The sequence below is a fragment of the Fusarium oxysporum genome, chromosome 6 (assembly GCF_000149955.1).
Source record: "Fusarium oxysporum f. sp. lycopersici 4287 chromosome 6, whole genome shotgun sequence".
Classification (NCBI taxonomy): domain Eukaryota; kingdom Fungi; phylum Ascomycota; class Sordariomycetes; order Hypocreales; family Nectriaceae; genus Fusarium; species Fusarium oxysporum.
In genome coordinates, this window is record NC_030991.1 from 1,787,934 (window position 1) to 1,808,200 (window position 20,267).

Genomic DNA, 20,267 nt, shown 5'->3' on the forward strand with positions numbered 1-20,267 from the left:
TGGCATGGACACGTTCCGCCAACAAGACTTTGGACATATGGGAAAGCTGGGGTGCCACCGATAAGGGGTTGCCAAAGAAGATGAAGCGCAACGCTGCTCTTGTGACCGCAACCATTCAGACTTCCCATTATTTTATTAAGCATTTTGAAGATGTGGGAGGAGATAATACACCAAAGCTGTACAAGCACGAGACCATTCAGCGGCTAAATGAGAGTGTATTAAGGTGGCCACCGAGGCTTCCGATAGTATGATGATTCATAATTTGGGTGCTGGGTCATGTATTTTAGGGAATTTACGTACTGAAATGCGATTTGTGTGTTGTCAGATAACCAACCGGCAGCAAGAACAGGTGATTACGATAATGCCTAATCGAAAGACTCGCCTCGTGGAACTAAGAGGTTATCGGATTACTCTGTCAATTCTCAAACATTGCAAGTCTGCACTCACTCAGTTCCAAATCCAAGCCTCTAACGGTCCTCCAGAGGTCTTCCTGAAGCTGTGATCATTAGAGCTCTACAATATGAGGGCAGGAAGGTTTCAATTCTCAGTTAACCAAAGATTCCTAAATACATGAAGTGACCGTAAATGAATAGTCAGTAAGTTAATTATTGTATATGATTTGATTGTAGGTCGAGAAATGATTGACTGAAAACGTCCAGGTTCCGTCCTCCTCATTGTAACTCTCAAATCTCGTTCCCTCAACGCTTTTCAGGCGCTCAATATGGTTCGCCACTTGACGCTTGGCCTCTTCCTCCGACAGACCTTTTCCTTTTGTCTTCTTTCGAGGCCACGAATTTTCCAAGGAAATTGAAGCAGGGACATTAAAGCCCTCACCAGGAGGGGGCTTGAGTCCAAAGGAGTCGGGGTAGACCGTTGCTGATCGACTTTCAAGTATGACAAGACCACCGAGCAAACTCTCAAGATCAATGCCCGTAAAGTCAATTGGATGTTTGAAGCGAATGACACCAACGTTCTCCCGGCCAATGATCAAGTCTGTCACCCTTTTGCGCTGATCTTTGTTCATAGCAAGAATATCTTCCTTTGAAGGTAGTATCCAGTACTCCCCGGCGGGAATTGGCTGCCGTACTTTCATCGTTTTGTTTTGTTCCACATCCACTCCGTGGTCTGATATTACCAGAGCGTTACCTGGACTGGGTGGACTACTAGCTTGTTCGCTGCTCTCAGTTGTAGTGCCTGGCGCTTTGATCTTTGCCCCTCCTTCCCTACCGGGGTCGACAAGGTCAGTTGATGCCGTTGTGCCGATACTCTCTTTTTGACCCCTGCGCTTGGAAGAACTCACGAATAGATCTCGACCTCGGTCTTGGTTAATTTCGAGTGTCTTTAACTGCTTGGAGATCTGTGAGAGGGATTTCTCGACTGTGCTCAAGCCCTTTCTATGGCCGCCGGTTGATATTGTGTCTTCACTGGTGCGACGTTGGTCAGAGCCGCCTCTAGACGGGCTCCTGATCAGTTCATCGCCTAGATCTGGGGGACGCATCCAGTCGGAGCTCAGAGGTCTTTTTTTGACTGGGTATGACGCGGGATACAACCCGTGACGAAAGCCGGACTTAGGAGAGCCTTGGGGCACATGACGAGGTGCGAATATAGGGCTTCTAAAAGAAAATCCAGCTGGTACGGATTGACTTCTGAGTTTACCCTTGCTTGCCCGCCGCACGGCCAGCGGGCCTTGGTCCTGCTGTTGCTGTTTCTCCTCTGTCGTCAAGAATAACCAAGGTGGTCCGTAGGCAGTAATTTCGTCAATTTTCGCGACCAACTGTGGTTGAATGGTTGCGCGAGTAGCATCTTGTAAGGGTTGCTGAATGAGCCTTGTGTCACTGGAAGGCCTTCTAGGAACCTGGTAATAAGGAGAGCTAGTCTGTCCATACTGAGTCTGTTGACCAAATGATTGAGGAACTTGAACTCGACTAACTGGCATCTCTGTGCTAGGGAGTTGTGTTGCCAGCTGCCCAGGCTGAGTAGTTGCGTACCTCTCAGTAACCCAAGGTCTTTGACTTGTGCTTGAGGGCCCTGAAAGAGCGGATACTTGGGTAGCCGCAGAAGCAAATGGATTAGGAGCAGTGCTCAAATCTGTCCTAAAGGTAGATCCCGTAGGCGGCTGGCTACTGCTTGGCTTTTTTGCTTCAGCAAAAGACGTCGATCCTTGTGCTTGTTGTTGACCCTGGGCCTGGAAAATGGAAGGACCCGACCACGAAGTGCAACTCTCTTTTGGAGCACTAGCATAACAGGGTCGAGCAAAACCGAATCCCGGGCTTCCAGAAACTCCGAAATCTCTTTGGCTGCTTGTTAGCCTTTGAAAACCGTGGGGTTGAGTCCCAAACACATTTGGACCCTGAGACTTTTGACCCCAGACGAAGGTTTCGCCGGCCTTAGCCTGTCCAAAGGGCGAAGTGGTGGTAGGAACGGATCCAAAGCCAGTTGCACCAGTTGGTTTGGCTCCAAAACCAGTGCCAAACGCCCCCTGTTGGGAGCCCATTCCAAAAACCTGAGGTGGACCAGAAGCACTTCTCTGCATTGATGTACCATAACCAGTTCCAAAGCTTGGGCCACCGAACCCAAATGATGAACCGTAACGGTGACCGAGGGCATAATCTGCAAGCCTCAGCTCTTCTTGGGAGGAGTTTTGGTATGGACCTTGGAAGCAAAGATTTTGATACGAACACTTCTGCCGGCTGCCCAGCTCACTTTCCACAAATGGAGAGAACAGTTGCTTCGAGGTATCCGGCACAGGCTTGCCCCAGGCCCAACCCCCAAAGGGCTGGCTCGGAGCCCCAAACGCGGACATGGTTGGGGCCCTAAATCCTGTCGGAGCGTTTGAACCGAACTGAGTCGTCTTTGGGCTCATACTTGTACCGAAGTCCGTTTCCATGGCGCTTGAACCAAAGGACTTGACCCCAAATCCAGTCGAACCAAAAGTATTAGTGGCAGTGCCTCTGCTAGTGGCAAAGATTCCTGGCGTACTGGTAGTAGTTGTCACGGGTGGGAATGCGGCCGCCGAGCTCGTCGACCGGGTCCCGAAGGAAGTGGCGGGATCTGATAATGGGGCCTTAGTATTATAAATTCTGAAACAGGAGGTTTCTCTATCGTAGTTTGCACCATACGACAGATAGCGTTGAAAGGGTCTTACTGCCAGAAGTTTCATAAGACGATCTGATTGTGGCATCAAAAGATCCAGTAGAAGATGGCGCACCGGAACCAAGAGTCCAGCCACCGGGACCTATGATCCGTCAATTACTGAAGCAACAAAGGTGTTGCTGCTCTACGAAAGGGAGAGTAAGCTCGCAGGATGATGTCTTACGGTTAGAGTCGGAGATGTTCGACCCGAATGCGCCAAAGCCGGCCGGGCGCTGTTGCGATAACCCGAAAGGCTTCTCACCAAATCCAGACATTTCGAAAAGTGGATTGCATTCACCGTCGTAAGAAGTGGCTTGAACTTATGTTTGAACCAACTGAAAAATTGAAGGGGCATGTCCCTCAAACATAAAATCACAACTATGATCTGACGCTCGCAGATGGAGCAAAAGAAGCTCTTGAGATCCGTTTAGAAATGCAGCCATGATCTGATGTTTGGACCTAGGTTGCGCTATTACCTCCCGTTGACAGTGTGCTGGCCTAAGATTGGTGCCACAGCCTCCGGGCTTATGTCACATGTATCCAACAATTGTTAATTACGGTAACGCGCAGCAACACAGTGCGTCGGCTCTATAACGTTTACAAATCGTCATATGTACGTATTTCCAGTATGCTGGTTTTGACAAGGATACTGATGGACCTTGCCCCGACTCTTGAAAGTAATATTGGATGATAACAAACTACAGTTTCTCCTCTGTCCTCTCCACCTCGCCGATCATTCATTCAATCATCATGGCCACACTCTCCTATGAGAAGTAATGATGATATTGCCCTAATTCTTCAGTGGTTCTAATAATTGAGATAGTATTCTCCAATCTGACTTTTTCAAGTTCATCGTCGGCCGCGAGAAGAAACAATTCTTCATGCACAGCTGCATCGTTGCCTGTCAGTCAAAGTCTCTCGAAAAGCTCATCAATGGAGACATGAAGGAAGCCAACGATCGTTGTGTAGTATGGCCTGATGTTGACTCGGATACGTTCATTCGATTTAGCCAGTATGCATACACTGGGGATTATCAGGCTGCACCACGTCAGACTCGGGATCACACGACAATCGGAGAGCCCTCCCCCACTGGAAGCAATTTTCCGTCCCAAAAGATCACAAGAATCAAGAAAAAGAAGCCGTCAATGTTTGGTCCCGAAGATCTTACGCCTTTGAATGATAAAGACCTGTGGGCTCAGTTCAAGAAGCTTTATCCAGACGCGGCCACAGACCAAGAAGCAGAAACCAATGCCCCTGAGGATGACTTCTCGGTTATTTTTCTTTCCCATGCACGCCTGTATGTCTTTGCTGATTGTTATGATATTTCTGCATTAAAAGTCCTGTGCCTTCGCAAACTGCAGCAAATCCTAGTAAAATTCACGGTGCACGAGGAAGCAATCGACGACATAATTCGATTAGTGCGATTCTGTTATGAAAATACTCTTGAATCTGACGAGATGAGAGGCTTGGTGGATATGTATACAGCTTGCAAAGCGGTTGAACTGTGGCGGAGCCAATTGTTTCAACGTTTGGTAATGGATACGAGTGAATATGCTTGGGGATTTATATCAGAGATTTTGAAGCGCGTTGATTGAAGGTTGGTCAAGACTTATAGAGTAGTCAACAATTATAGTAGCTTGACTTCTCTGGACAGGTTCTGAGTGGTTTGAGACATTGTGCTTATGACATTTCTGACCAGGGCGAGGTCGTGAACGTGGATGAATTTGGTGCTTAAACCATTGAATCAACTTTACTTGTAGAGCGGCAAACCGGATCACCCTACGAGTATTTTGTGCCACTGATAAGGGGGTAAGCCCATTACTGGTCATCCTGTAAGCCTCTTAGGCGCAAGTATGACAGTATAAGGACGTAGGCATATTGAATAGCTGTTGGTAGCAGAGCCTAAGGGTCCGGCCATTAGTAGCTGAGGTTTCATGAAGTAAGGAATAGTGGTAGAAGGCTACTCACAACGGGAAAGTGATAGAAGATGGGGAATTCCTTGATTATGCTCATAAGCTTCCCTCTACTCATAGGAGAGCCAGATTACTGATTATCTTAAAACCTTTGACAGGTACAAAGGTGTCGGCCTACGGAGGTCAGCAAATTGACTGGCTCCTAGTAGCGGATGTATGATGACGCAAGGGATAGTAATATGCGGACATTAGTAGTGAAAGGGGTAACAAAGTAGGGGGGATAGCTGCTCATCCCCATAAGCTTCACATAAGCAGTGCCCCACCTAACGGACCACCAAAATTTCAATCTTCCCACACAAACTCTGAATTTTCAAGTACATCGCATTCAGCCAGGAACGAATATATTCACAAAACCATACATATATTGTATAGCAGTTTTCATGAATTTTCAATATCCGCTTGACTTTTCCCCGCTCCGCCTCGTACCTCATGGCCTAGTTCTCTGACCCTTTGAAACTTTTCGCATTTCGCCTCATCTATCCTACGCGACTCCATCCATTTAAGCCGAGTTTTCACCTAATTTCCTTATGAGAATTCCTCTCGTACTGGTTCGCCATGTTTATACCAGAGACGAAGTAGCTGAGGCAATACTCGATATTACTGATAGAGGCCTGTCACGGATGGGGGCGGCCAAGAAACGTGGAGTACCTCGGTCGACCCTTACTGCGGGACTTTCCGGTCAAGCGAGCAGGAATGAACGGATCCAGGCCCACCATTGTTTTCAACAGAGCCAGGAGGAGACGCTTATTCGTTGGGTGCTGCGACAAGAGTCTCTGGGCTATGCTCCCTCGCACAGCCAGCTCCGCGCCTGTGTCGAGGCCATCCTCAAACAACAAGGCGATAACAAACCTTTAGGCAAGCACTGGACCACCAGGTTCGTCAAACGTCACCCAAAACTATCTACCAAGATTGGAAAACGTCAAGCCGCCAGGTTTGACGGCTTTACTCCGAAAGCGGTCAATTGGTACTTCGATATCCGGGAGAACGAGTACGGCTGGATCAAGCCTGAGAACACAGTTAACGTGGGCGAGGGCGGTATAATGGCGGGTTTCAGTAAGTCTTCTATAAGTACTCTGTAGGCTTTTATAGGGCATAACTAATTGGTTGTCCATGAGGCCTGGACAGCCTCGTAATCGGGAGCTCTGACCCGAAGAAGAAGGCGATGTTGAAAGGCGTCCAGTCGCGCACGTGGACCCCGTTTATTGAGGCTGTCACCGCAACCGGTCGCGCTTTAAAACTGGGAATTATCTTTAAAGGAAAGAAGCTGCAGAAGCAGTGGTTCTTTAACGAATTCGAATTGATAGCCGAGTGGCACTACATCACATCACCGAACGGCTGGACAGACAACCATATTGCTCTCAAGTGGTTGAAGGGCGTTTATCTACCACAAACGGAGCCTCGCGATGCATCGGATGCGATACTTATTATCCTTGACGGTCACGGGAGCCATGCGCAGGTGAGAATTTCGGTGTTTTCGCCGCTGAGTCACCCGCTATAGGGTCGCTGACGAGCAGTCAGGACGAGTGGATGGCTACGTGCTTTCTGAACAACGTCTACTGCTGTTACTTACCAGCACATTGTTCGGGCATACGCGAAAGCCAGGGAGGCGGCCATGAGGAAGGAGATTATTTTATCCGGCTGAAGGTTTACTGGAAATTGGCCTATCAACCGTCACAAAGCTCTAACACATCCTGAAATTCAACCGGACAAAGAAACACTGCTGGAACAGTTCCAGACACCGAGCCCTCCTCCACTGCCCTGAGATGATACGCCGAAAACGAGTCGGCAAGTGAGGGAAATGGCCAAACACCGAAGCCGTCCGACCAAGCGGAAGTACAGTAAGATCGCAAAGGGGTTAGAAGCTTTAGAGATGAAGGTGGCCGTTCAGAATGCGCGGATTACTGGCCTCGAGGAGCAGATGGCTCAGCTGCGACGAGGGAAGAAAAGAAAGGCGGTACCAAACCCGAACCGACGATCCATGGCTCTGGCGGAGGCTCTAGTGGCTGGAAAATCTCTTCATGACTCAAAGGAGGCAGAAATAAAGGTAGATGTGGATGAGGAGGTCGAGTCGGTGATTGAGGTGGGTGTCAGGTCAGAGGACGAACGTGAGGACTACGGTCGTAACAAAGCACTGCCAGCGCACACGGAGCGGTCGGGAGGTCAAAAAGCGCGCAGAGAGTAGAATTCAAGCAATTCTCCATAGAAAATCCAAGTGGCTTCATTTTTAATGGACAAGGTGGTTGGTTTCTGCGTGCACCAAATATTAGATTTGGCATGGGGCGATGAATTTTGTGCTATTCTTCAAGTGGTGGGGGGATGGTAATCGACTCTGAGATTTTATCGACTACCGTACGAGGTTCCATCAAAATGATTTTAAAATAATTACCTGCAAGTGTGACAATTCCCAGACACAATGTCTCACAGCCACCAATCATTTTGGATCCACTCAATCCTGTCCTTTAAGTGCTTCGCTGATGCTGCTATAGCCCATTGCTCCTGATCGTCCAAAGACAGGTGCATGGTGCTCAGAATGACTTTCCTTCCAATGATAGCAGGCATGCTCAGACAGCAATCGAACTGAGGTTGGTAATGGCAGACAGGGATGATTTCACGCTTGTCCAAGAGAATATAACAGCATAAGTTTGCAGCTACAGAGGCAATTCCGAATGGGGCTGAGCCTTTACCTCGGATGATGACTTGGGATCGATGCTTGCAGATGCTGTCGATTCTTGTATGATCAAGAGTGCTAAACATCTGGATCTCAGAAATGGGGACAGCACCAACAGTTGCCGTCGACCATGCAGTAACTTGGTCTTCTCCGTGAACACCAACCACAAAAACACCTATGGAAGAGGGGGAGACCTGAAAGTTAGGTAATTAGCCACCAGAGGCAGGAACAAAGAGTGCTGCAGTGGTGAGTACTCACCGAACCTCGAGACGCAACCATTCCGCGTAGCCTGGAAGTATCCAGAGAGGTTCCTGAACCTATGACTTGAGATTTGGGAAGCCCAGACATTTCCTGAGCGATGGAAGTGAGCAGATCAACAGGGTTTGCAATGACGAGCATAATCGTGTCAGATCGGAAAGGCTTCATTGCATCCATGACTTCCCGGATCATGAAGGTGTTCCGAGATGTGTAGTCGGCAGTAGTTTGGCCTATCGGAAGCAAAGTGAGCATGGAATCCAAGAGATTACAGGTGAGTATGACGCTTGTTCATCCTGTACCTAATGTGCGCTTGGATGCGGCGGTGATGACCACGATATCACTCTGGGCCGTCTCCCGGAACGTGGCAGCTCGCACCCGTGTGCTGCCACCAGTGCTGTAGGCCACATCCGAGAGATCTTCGACTTGAGCGTTTCTCAAGGTCAAGTCAAGGTCAACGAGAAGCAACTCGCTAGCGATGGAGCCCAGTGTTAGATTGTAGGCGATGGCCCCGCCAACTTCGCCGACGCCGACGATTGCGATTCGAGAACTCGAGTCCATTGTGTGATTGGGTAAAAGAGGTTAGATCTCTCGTTCAGCGACACCTCCTCTTGTTGATTACCCGAGGTTGATGCTGTTCCTTATAAATAAGGCGAATGTCAGGCTCTTGGCAGTGAGATGAGTGGCGCAAATAGAGTTCGAGCACATTACCTGTTTTGTTGTATGTTCTGATATTTTACCTTCGTCACAGCAGGATAATATGAAACTGTGGCGTTCGGGTGTATAAGGGACGGAGAATTTGACAGACACATTCTGGGGCTTAGGGAAAACTAAGGAGACTACCATCGAATATGTATGTATGTATGTATATTTTTCGTCCGGGGGGCCGTAGGCCACAAAAGTCCCCTACTGGGGCACAGGACGTGCTGAGCTAGAGGAATTACAGTCTATCTATACGCTAATTACAGAGATGTTTGGCCCTAACGGGGATTAGTCATCCGCTACGCGAGATTAGTCTTCCCCCCAGAGTCCAATTTCTGCGAACGCGTCAACAAACTGCGCTCTATCCAGCATATCAACAGCACAAATGGCGCATCTTATCAAGCTTGCTACCCGTCAGCGGGATGATCAAGCGGGGTTGATGAATGACAGCCGCAAGGTAAGCCTGTTTTTAGGCGATCGTGAGCCTCTAAACGCGGTTGTCGCGGGGCTGCCTCCGAGTGATCGCAGTCGGATGGAGGGCGTATCAGCGCCTTCCATTTAGCTGCAAGCATATAAGAAAGAGGAAAGGTAACAAAAGAAACGTATTGAAAATAAAAAGAGAGAAAGAGAGAAAGAGAGACGCGAGTGCTTCTCGAGTCGTGTTCGCCTAGTAGCGAGGGCAGATGTTTCCAAAGAACGCGCTGGCCTTGGATAGGTCGATATATTTGGTAAAGTCTTTTCCTATTGCTAGATTGACCGCTGCATTCGGTGAGGATGCAAGCCTCATCCGATGACGCGGCGGTATCTTTCTGCAGTAGAAGATGTGATCCGGTGCTTTGCGTCGGCCACATGAGCAGACTAGGCGTGCGTCGACATGGTCAAATCTCTCGTGATACGCAGCGAAGTCCCCGTGAAGGGATCTCGCTGCCAATAGATGGTGCAAGGCTGCGCGCGGGAGCGAAAGCTCCGGCGGGCAGCCTGTAGTCGCCTTGAGATTGAGCCTCTTATACTGCTCAGGGGCAGAGGTCGACAGACTACCATCGAATCCGTCCAAGATTTAGTCTATGTAGGGTAATTGGTGTTTAGACAGAAAAGCAACAACATCGGATGATCTACGAACTTATCTACATGCGATAAAAGTCGAGCTATTACAGGAGGGTGGCAAGTCTTCTGACCCCATACTGGGGCAAGCTCTTGTAACCTTATTGTACGTGGGGTCAAGCGGGGGCGAGATACCTGCTGAAAGGCTATGCGCGTAACTGTTGAGCAGATTGCTGGGGTGTCACGTGCAGGCAGGGATACTTGAAGATTACGGGTCGAAGTGGCGAACCTTTCAAGAGGGCAGACAGATTTAAAAAAAAAAAAAAAAAAACCACAACATGAATACACGAATCTGCATCAATGAACCGAATACATGTAATATCTGACACGTAGCAGTCCATGTATCTTCAAAGATCACGCGTCCCAACGGCGGCACATATAGGCCCCTTGATGCTAGTATCTGTAGAGAGTTCTGTTTCGTCTTGATAACTAATGTGGCGTGATGGTGAGGCAGAGGTTTATGTGGTATCCATCAGATCATAGGGCGGATCCAGCCAGAAGCACGGTACCACGCTCCAGACCCGAGTCCATACAGTACATGTTCCAGAATTGAACAATAGCAGACACATAAGCCCAATCCAATGCATTTGTTATTTGACTTGGAAAGTGCTGAGGCTCGGATACATCCTACATTCACATATAAGCCGTGCCTGTACTAATCAGGGACCCTCCCTTCACCACTCAGGACCCTGATAACCAGGACCAAAACCACAAGCTACTGGGATGGCTCGTGGCCGAGATAATGCCACTTCTAGCTCTGGTGGGTTTGTTTATAGTGGTAATTTACAAGTACGTCTTACTCACTTGTTAGAAACAGCTCACCTCCTAATTTGGTTGGCTAATACAGTGTAGATTCTATGAATGGGCAAGGTGCGGGAGAGTTGCAGTCACCGATGCCTCTAACAGCTCCCCGAGCTCTTCGTCATCAGCATCTTCCAGCACTGAAGCCAGAGATCTGCCTCATCTAGATACGATTGCTCCCCCTAAAACGAGCAAATAGATTAGATCTGAGCTTGAGCATCAAGTCCATGCCTCTTGGGCGATCCCTGTCCCCAATATGACATGGTATGTCTTCTTGACGCTTTGGTAATCGTAAAAATCACTTGACTAACCACTTGCCTCTTTGTTTAGCGTTATTTGCCTAGGTGCTGTTTAAGACACTGATATAGTACGCCATCTGGCATGCGAGCATACTTTCCACTCGGAATGTATTGCTACCTGGTACCTTGCGGAACACGATACATGCCCCATATGCGCATATGATTTCGTGTTATCTAAGCCTTTGCCGGAAAGGCCTAGCCAAGCCCATATGTAGAGTCATTAGGAAGATGACAGTTTGATCTTATGCTACGCGTGGATCTGTATTACTATCAATCTACCGTTCATATTATATATTTCATCTCAGAGTACGGAGGAGCCAGCGAATCGTCGTTTATCTGGTGGTCAATTAGGTTATTTTAGAAACACGAATTGGTGCAGTTGCAGACATGTCATGGCGGGCAAAAGTCCACGAAACCTAAAATGCAACCTCGCTTTTAAGCTCAGCCAGTTTAGTGTCTACTCTTATTTCTTCAAGGTTCTAGACCTGGACCCCTATTCATTTAGAATCCACCAGTGTACAGTACAGACAGCCTGATAGCACAGAGGTAGAGGCAGCTTGATCAAACGTGTCAAAAGGCGGGTATGGCCCGATTGGTTCGCTTGGCCACCTAGAGATCAACGCTCCATTGGTATATAAAGGAGCACTGCCAACCCCCTTTTAGTATAGAAGCTCTTTTAACCCTCTCTTATGTGACCCTCTGCTGTGCGTGCCACAAAACGGGAACATCAGTTGGTGATGCCGGTGAGCTCTTCTACTTCTAAATATTAAATATAAATACCTAAAACATTAACTTGCAAATTCTCACCAACCACTTTCAGGGTGGAACGGTTGACCCAGACTGAATTTATCCACGAAGTAGTCGATTGGTCGCTGTGAGTCGTCAGTGCTAAATGCCACGAGGAACTTTGAATGCCAAGAGATCAAAAGGTTTTTAGGTCATATTGACAAGCGGGCAAGATTGTTATTAGATTAAATGTTACCAGTGGGTGTCCAAGGGCTGTCGGTTTCGTTTACCTACCTCAGGTCGGTTCTCTCTTCTGTCCCAACGAAGCTCACATGGGTTAGCAGTGACGGTATCAGTACTGACTGCCATGTTGTAATTGAATCGTTATAGAGTTCTCAATTGTCACGGATGGTATATTAACCAAGAGCTGGAGTGGCACAATATTACTTTGGGACAGCCAACTGGTACTGGTGGTTCTTCATTCTTATACGATATCCAACATTCTCGTTTTACGCGTACTGTGTTATCCCCAGCTAGACTGCACCCCACCTCAGGTCTAAATCACTCATCCCTCTAACCGACGAAAGCCCTTTCTTTGCTTATCTTTTCCCTCACTTGAACCCCTCATGTTTGAGGATAATTATGAGGCCTCAAAAGCCTCACTTCAACCCTTATATTGGATCGACATGTGATTTAGTGATATTTAAGTCGACCTTTAAGTACTGTCTGGGTCACAATTGGCTATTTGCTTCGAAGGAGTGGGTGGAATGGTATTTCCAGTAAACTCCGGTTAAAAGAGGGGACGCGATGTCTTGAACCACTCGCTGAGCCCATGTATGAACGCCGCACATGAATTAGCGTCCATCTATTGTAGTAGTGTCGCTCTCGACCAATACGATCCACTATGGTTGAGCTCGTGTGAGTAATGATTTAATGATAGGACGCTGCTATGACGATACAGTACACAAGCCTCAAATTCCTTTTTCTCAGCCCTTGCAATAAGAGTAGTATTGTATTTGGCACACTGTGTGAACGTTGGTTCATTTGACGCATAAACTGAACACCATGTGATTGCGACCCTTACTTACCCCTCATATTACGTTTAAGGTTTTCAACCTCGGTAACTGCGCGGCCGGTGAAGATTGGATCGAGGTGGTCGAAACGTGAGAAAAGAATTCCTCTCATCCGAGTCGCCCAGCTGCTACTGTGCAACCAATGAACCAGGTTATCTCCAGGCTATCCCCTGGTTATCCTCATCTGAGTGTTCATCTACGATTCTCGAGTCCTAGACCGCAAAACAGGATTGCGATGAATTAAGATGTATACACACAGAAGAAGTCGTCGCTTGAAATTCATGATGCTCATCGCCAATCACAAACACGGCAACTATACAGCACCATTAAACTTGTACGTCATTTTGCATACTGAATTTCTCTCACTCTAGACTGGAAATTTTAAGTTGATTTCTGAGTGATAATATTCCCAAGGCCATGACCTATCTGGTGCCACTGTCACGCCGCCATGTTTTGGAGCCCAGAAGAACCCTGAAAAACCCCTCGTCGATCACTGGTGCTGCTGTCATTGTCATGCGGCCGCGGGGCTGTGGTTGTGAGTGTGACCCCAATTCTCGGAAGAGAACACTTGCTTTGTCAACTTATCCAATGTTTTATACGCCTGTTTCGCAATGTACTGTTGAATCAGAGTACATTCGCATTCGCCATGCCTCAGAATTTCGAATTTGAGTTGGGAAACCTCCTCCTGGAGGTCGCTATAGCAAGAAGAAAGTAGTCGATGTCGATCTTGCAATTCTTCCATCCGAGAGGTCAACTCGTTTGCTTGATCCTTTTTGCGATCACGACATTTGGCAGCCGCCCTCCGGTTTCGTTCCCGAACTTTCATATGTTGTTCGCTCTTGGCATCATCCAGCTCTGTTCTTGTCTCCCGACAATTTCTTTTCTCGCATAGCAACCTCCTGTTTACAGACTGCTTCCCAGCCTTTCTTCTCTTTGGCGGCTCTGGTGTCGATTGGTATCTGGTAAAATCTGATGTAGTGAAGGGCTCTAGGCTTTCTTGATCATTATCACGATTCCTAATAGAGCTTTGTGTGTCCTCCTTGGTTGTGGTGGTCTGTGATGTGGGAAAGCTGAATCCAGCTGACTGCTGGTTTTTGGAAGATATGGGCGATAGCTGAGTAGTGCCGAAGCTCGGATCATCCATCCAGCCACCAGCCATTTCACCATGGAAGTAATGCTCTGAAGTTGGGGTTGGAAGAGACGGAGTTTGAGAACTCGACGAGTTTGTTGGGAAGGATTGATTAGAGGAACTCATCCAATGCCATGAAATGAGGTATTCGGGCAAGTCTTGCCAGGCAAGATCAAAGAAATATTGAGTATCAATAGGTCCATCACTTTCGATTAAAGAATCAGTTGGGAAGTAGCTGTTTTCTGCTAGGGTTTCCGCAAAAGCCATAATTCGTACGTGATGGAATTTTTCCTCGGCCAGTTCACAACTTATGCCCCGAATTGATGCGTGACACTTGGTGGGTAAAACTTGAATCGTTAGACGTGATAGAGTGTGCACAGACATTCGAATTAAACGAGTTATGGGACAAAAAAGTAACTTATAACACAAAAGAATTGCCTTGGCATATCATACGTCTCCTCTCACTTGGTATCATCGAGAGTATGTGGGGGGCTGTTAAAAATCGCCAAAAACCCGCTAACGTGTTTGATAAGTGAGTGGGTCATCCAAGTGAGTGAGTCAATCTTATTTCCACCTTAAATCCGGGGTTTAAAAAATTCTTTAAAAATTCAAACTAAGCCTAAATTGGCTGTAATTTTAGTAGCCTATATATAAGTCTTAAAATATATTATATAAATTTTTTAAGACTTTTAGAAAAATTCTATATAGCTATAAACCTTAAAACCTATTTATACTGTATTTTATACTGTATAATTAAGCTTTACTATATAAAATAAAATAGCTAAAAGTCTTAAAAAAATATTTTATAATAAGGTTAATTATACTATTCTTAAAAATATTTTTTTTAAATTTTTATCTATTTTATTTAGAATAAAAAGATACTATAGGGTAGGTTTTTTAATACTATACAGTGCAGTGACTCACTTACTTGTCTGACCCACTCACTTATCAAACACGTTAGCCGAAGTCGCATCAGGTAATATCAGTCATGCTCGACTAAAGGCAAGGGCCGAGTCAGCCTACTCGTTCGCTTCCACAAATGTCTATTTCAAGCCATTTAAAGTTTAACACACTCAAATTGTGTTATTTACTTAACTCTTGAGGTGCCTGTTTTCGTTACGATGCATGGACCCTTCAACCTTTGGAGCTTAAAATGGTGGAGAACGTCACCTTCTGCAGCGTTATTACCGTTCGCCACTAGAGAACTGTAATGCTCAACTTCGCACACATGATACCTTTGGCTTTGGAAGAGTGATTGATTTGCGAGAATCATGAGTTGAGGCGTTTCAAAATCGAATGGTGGTGATCTGATGTGCTCGCAACACCTTCTGTTAGATTGGTGCGCTTGCGATGAATCCGCAGACTCACTAAGTGCCATGAGATATTGGGTCATTACATTGGGGTTAGATTTTCTATTGCTTCTAGTACGCGAAAACATACGAGTCCCATTTGGCGCCTGAGGTCTCGGTGAGGCTTTAAGGACATATGATTATGATCTGACGTGGCATGTTCCCATAGATTCGACTCCAACGCTGGAGCTGAGTGTTAAGGTCTTTGCCCAGGTACTAACTCAAGTTGTGCGTAAGCTTTTAGCTTATCTGCCATCCCAAACAGCTGCAAGTCGCACATCTGGCTGACTGGGTCCATTCGGAGAGTTAGACTAGTGTTCCGTTTATCCCAGAAATAGAATAGGATTGATCGTTAGTCAATATGCCTTCTAAAGTCCACCGCGAAGTTGATATCGGAGTTATTACCCCAATATCGCACAGAAAAGAACAAAGGACTCGAGTCAAGTCCATCCAATCCAGAGACCCTGATGCCGAAATCAAACTTGTTGTAATCTTGCCCTCAATGCTTTCCCGCACGATAATGTGGAGCTGAAGATTCCGAGTCTGTCTTCCCATAAATCCCGCGCGTACAACGGCAAATGATGGGTTTTCAAAAGATGGGTTTTCAAAAGCCATGGTTATTGCTTGAGGCATAATAGTCGAGAATGGAGGGGTAAAGATTACTTGAAAGTATCATGCCACACCATACAGTAATTTGCAAGACAACACCTTCCTCTTTTTTTTATCTCCTGAGAGGTCATAAGCCTCCAATGCGGTCACCACTTGGGGGCATAAGCCAATCATAATATGCCAATCAGCCAATACATTTTGTTATAAAATACAGTAGAGAAAGAGTAATTATGGCAGGGTAGCAGCTAATTACAATTTGCCATTTAGCTTAAGTCCTGAGTTAATGGTACCGTAAGCTGAGCCGCCACAAAAAACGACATACATCCTGACTCCTGCTTGGGTGAAGCTCTCGTCATCTCTTTGTACGTGGGGTTAGTGGTCAAAGTACGTACTGGAGGCTTATGACCTCTCAGGAGATATGTGGTCGCAATCTATCTCACAGAAGCGTCCTATTGTTATGAGATCATGCACTTTACCCAATCGCTGTTCTGCTTTTGTCCCCTACCATATGGAGTACATACGTTCCAGATCCTTACACCATGCGTATAGAGGGTATGTTCTAGATCTTGATAACTTTTTAGAACTGTGAAATATCATCCCTAGCGGCCATCCACACTACTTCGGCCGCTAAAGAACTCACTTAGCCCAGCCGTGACGCAGTGCCATCAATACACCTAAAACGCAATCATTCCACCTTTCCAAAAGTATCCCACCATAAAGTTGTCATAAATTCATAGTTTGGTTCTAGACCCAGAGAAAGAGTGACTGTTGACGGTTGTAATCTCATGATACTCTCCACACAACGCTATGATCTGACTGAGCTATCTACTCTTATGCAAGACGTTCATGCTTGAGGCTTAATGATATTGCGTCAACCTCTCGGCGCCATCCCCTCATTCTATCACGACATCGGCAATCGCTCTAGAATGAATTTGGAGAGCCTTATACCACAACCGTTTCGGTGAACAGGGATAACGTAGTTCACAAGCGAGTTGGCCACCTAAACGAGTTGGCCAGCATACTTTTCACCTTAAAAGCTATTTTTTAAATAATTCTTATAAATTCAAATTAGACTTAAAATAGCTAAGATTTGAATAACGTATATATAAGTCCTAAAGTAAGCTATATTAATTTTCTTAGATTTTTAAAAAAAATCCTATATAGCTATAAACTTTAAAGTCTATTTACACTGTAAAATACACTGTATTTTAAGGTTTTCTATATAATCTAAAATACTTAAAAATCTTTAAAAAATACTTTCTAATAAAGTTAACTATACTATTTTAGGAACACTTTTTATTTAATTTTTAGCTAATTTATTTAAGCTTTGGAATGCTATAGGGTAAGCTATTATTAGCTGCACAGTATGCTGGCCAACTCGCTTGTGAACTACGTTATATTCTCTCAGGCCACTGTGATAGCTTCAACTCACCAAAACTCATACAGCGAATCTTTACTATCAGGGCTATATATCTACATTGACCCTTCTCTTTAAATAACACCCTTATCTAAACTTAGTCTCTACGCCCAAATCATCCAGATAATTACATACAACTAAGGCTCCATCCATGTCTCAGTGGACCTACTCCCATGTTCCCATTACCATTATCAAAGACGATGACCTTACATATCAAGGAGAGACACTCACCACGTTATACGAAAGGGCACGTCTCGAAGCAATCAAGACAGCACAATGCGCAGATACCATACCCAGCGGGGCCATGGTACAAGGTTTGCATTATCTAACACCTCGATGAGGACGCAAGATTAATACATACGTGCTAACGCAACTCTAGGAGTTGCGCCAATCACCTTAAAGCGGTTGACTCCATTTTGCTCCTACAACTGCTGTAGATAGGCTACGAAGACTATTTACAGTCATATATTACTGCAATTGAATGATTCTCGGATCAGGCACCACGCTGAGAGTAATCAAGGCAGTGCAAGCAAATTAACAACGTTACAGATAAGCTTTGGCAAAAAGCTAAGGAGTTTGAATTAATGTCCATACCCATTAGCTCACGCGGCACGTATCGACCAACTTGTCAGTTACTTCCAAGCCAAGGGTTTCGACTACATAACCATTGCTCTATCTGTCCGCATGCCACAGATGGTACGCTCTGATACTGAGGGTTTGGGTCTTGTGTTTCCTTTTGTGAATTTCTCATCAGCTCAAACACAGAGACGCGAGTGAGCAGCCCAGAAAGATCCGCTACAAAATATAAAATCGAAACAGTTTAATTAAAATGAGAACAAATCATGTCATTGAATCATATGAACTATGTCTGGTCCTTGCCTTCTCACGCCTAACCTCTTCCAGGCCCATAGTCGCGATTTAAAAGCTTTTCATCTTTTTTATATTTTTTTTAGAGAGGGAGTACTTGGCATCGTTAGAGAAGTTTAAAGTCACACAGTATCTGCTCCCAAGATTATCTGGTGGCCCTGTATAAAAACAAGTTTCTTCTCAGATCAAACGATTACAATGACAAGATTTTCTTCCTGTAACCTTACTGTAATTCCCTCTCCTTGTGTACATCATGATACATGGTAGCCATCCCTTCTCTTGTTCAGTGTAAACTCAATCTTTCTTTCTAATTCTAGAATGCGATTCCTTGCCATATCCAATACTTGCCCTCTGCTCAGAACTTGGCTAAAATTGACTGTCGTATCCCTGTCAGCAAGGCTCCGTGCCTGTGCCGCTGGCAGAACTGCGAGAAGCCTCTCAAACTGCGTCTTGAGTCGGGCACGGTAATGTTTCGCGACAAAGTTATGGCTTTCTCGGGCGTGATCTAGATTGCTGGGTGCTGTGTTACGACGCTTTCGGCTCTTTGATTTTCGTGATGCTGATCGAAGTTGAAGTTGAACGTCGGAAAAAGGAAGTGAAATATCCTTGTTGGAGGGGCGTTGATTCAACAGGCTCTTCTCCTCTTTAGGAGGGGTCAAGGGCCCACTTGTCGCCCCCCTCAGCCGTTCTGTGTTGGCATCGGGGCAGATAGTCAAGGTTCATCTCAAGACTTGGTTGGCAGTCCATGGAGAGATCGGCTTCCAATAAATCAGAAGGTCCAGGTGACCCGAATGTGTTGGTAAAATACTCAGAAGCCAAATACTCATCCATGTTCGATATATGATTCTTGGTAGTAACTGTTGTTATGGCCATGTAAGTAGGGGCTTCATCTGTCAGGTCGGGATCAACTCACCCTGCCCCGGTGAGCACTCAGGAGGCATCTGTAAACAATTATCAGTCCACGGCCATTAAAAGTCAGATTAGGCAACCACGTAATGCCCCAGATACTCCATTGTATTACCGATTGTAAATACTGGTCTGTGAGAAACTTTCTTGAAATTGGGATTCATCATACCCTTTGATAAAGGTGTCAAGGGTACTTTCAATCTCCATAGCAGCCATTTGGGCGATACGGCCAGTGGTTGAAGTCTGTTGGGAATTTTGATGAATCTTTCGAAAAGAATATAAGATAATTTACCATGTTTCGTTGTGACACGTTACAATATCATCCAGGAGCAACTGACATTGTACAAATGAATGTTACCATTCTATCTTATGGCTGACTCCCGGTGGAAATTTCAGGGTCAATAACCGACTACATATCGAGATGGTGGCGAATGGTAGATATTATCGACTGATGTGAGCAAATCTTGATCGACCGTGTCTCGAGGATCGGCCACTTCCAAGTTTCCGGAATTTTGTCCACCCATTTATTGGTTATCAGAGTAAAGTTAACCTCGCGGAGGAACCAGGCTTGGCGGCCGACTCCGGGCCGGTCCCCAGCCTGGATGGTGGTCGAGGCCGGTCCATCACCTTAGCTAGAACATGGTGCGTCAGATGGAATGTCATTACCAATACACCCTGAGTAGTGGAGATGACATTATTTGCTGCTAGTCTATTAACTTTGATCGAAAGTATTGGCAATAACTTTGGCAAAAACAGCTGAGCAGGCGGTGCATCTTAGCATGATATGACGAACTGGATTGCTGGAATCCGTACTGTATGCGGCTTATCGCAAAAAGATGCCGTGGTTATTGGTATGTGTCGTGAGAATTCGACCACTAAGATCTCCTTTTCAAAACCGCCCACGTAATAATCATGTGATTAATGAAGAGGAGATGACAGGCAACATGGAACTGGCCGGATGCCTTCTAGCCGTCATCTGACTCTTATTGGCAAGATCCTGAATTCCTCAGTCATCAACATCTGGCTATGATTATGCCAAATTGAGCTGCAAAGGATTGATTTAAGTCAGTTCAAAGTGTCGTTTTCTCGTACTATCTAGATCGTATAACCTCCACTGGGGAAAAAAGCGACAACAATGGCCTAGAAATTACCAACAGTTTTCGATTAACAGCGTAATCCTCCTTTCACATGATCCCGTTACTTTCATTGAGACAACACGCGCTATATCCCTCTTCTCTGCGTTCGTTGCCACGATACCGC

General features: G+C 45.9%; 6 protein-coding genes across 6 annotated transcripts; 1 reads left to right on the forward strand and 5 right to left on the reverse strand.

Moving 5' to 3' along the window:
* Positions 1–601: 601 nt before the first annotated feature.
* FOXG_07266 (uncharacterized protein) lies at positions 602–1,093 on the reverse strand (the record flags this gene model as incomplete). Its single annotated transcript, XM_018385875.1, has 1 exon — positions 602–1,093. One exon carries the CDS (start codon positions 1,091–1,093, stop codon positions 602–604), a length of 492 nt encoding a protein of 163 aa, XP_018244627.1.
* A 1,861-nt stretch (positions 1,094–2,954) lies between these two features.
* On the reverse strand, positions 2,955–3,407 carry FOXG_19724 (uncharacterized protein; the record flags this gene model as incomplete). Its single annotated transcript, XM_018399989.1, has 3 exons — positions 2,955–3,064; positions 3,146–3,235; positions 3,317–3,407. 3 exons carry the CDS (start codon positions 3,405–3,407, stop codon positions 2,955–2,957), a joined length of 291 nt encoding a protein of 96 aa, XP_018244628.1.
* Positions 3,408–3,882: 475 nt separating this feature from the next.
* On the forward strand, positions 3,883–4,867 carry FOXG_19725 (uncharacterized protein; the record flags this gene model as incomplete). The annotated part of the gene is made up of 3 exons (XM_018399990.1): positions 3,883–3,905; positions 3,956–4,403; positions 4,832–4,867. The coding sequence occupies 3 exons, from the start codon at positions 3,883–3,885 to the stop codon at positions 4,865–4,867; spliced, it is 507 nt and encodes a 168-aa protein (XP_018244629.1).
* Positions 4,868–7,523: 2,656 nt separating this feature from the next.
* FOXG_07268 (L-lactate dehydrogenase) lies at positions 7,524–8,589 on the reverse strand (the record flags this gene model as incomplete). Its single annotated transcript, XM_018385876.1, has 3 exons — positions 7,524–7,967; positions 8,032–8,261; positions 8,331–8,589. The coding sequence occupies 3 exons, from the start codon at positions 8,587–8,589 to the stop codon at positions 7,524–7,526; spliced, it is 933 nt and encodes a 310-aa protein (XP_018244630.1).
* A 4,652-nt stretch (positions 8,590–13,241) lies between these two features.
* Positions 13,242–14,126, reverse strand: FOXG_19726 (uncharacterized protein; the record flags this gene model as incomplete). Its single annotated transcript, XM_018399991.1, has 1 exon — positions 13,242–14,126. The coding sequence occupies one exon, from the start codon at positions 14,124–14,126 to the stop codon at positions 13,242–13,244; it is 885 nt and encodes a 294-aa protein (XP_018244631.1).
* A 4,620-nt stretch (positions 14,127–18,746) lies between these two features.
* FOXG_19727 (uncharacterized protein) lies at positions 18,747–19,042 on the reverse strand (the record flags this gene model as incomplete). Its single annotated transcript, XM_018399992.1, has 2 exons — positions 18,747–18,958; positions 19,015–19,042. 2 exons carry the CDS (start codon positions 19,040–19,042, stop codon positions 18,747–18,749), a joined length of 240 nt encoding a protein of 79 aa, XP_018244632.1.
* Positions 19,043–20,267: the final 1,225 nt, after the last annotated feature.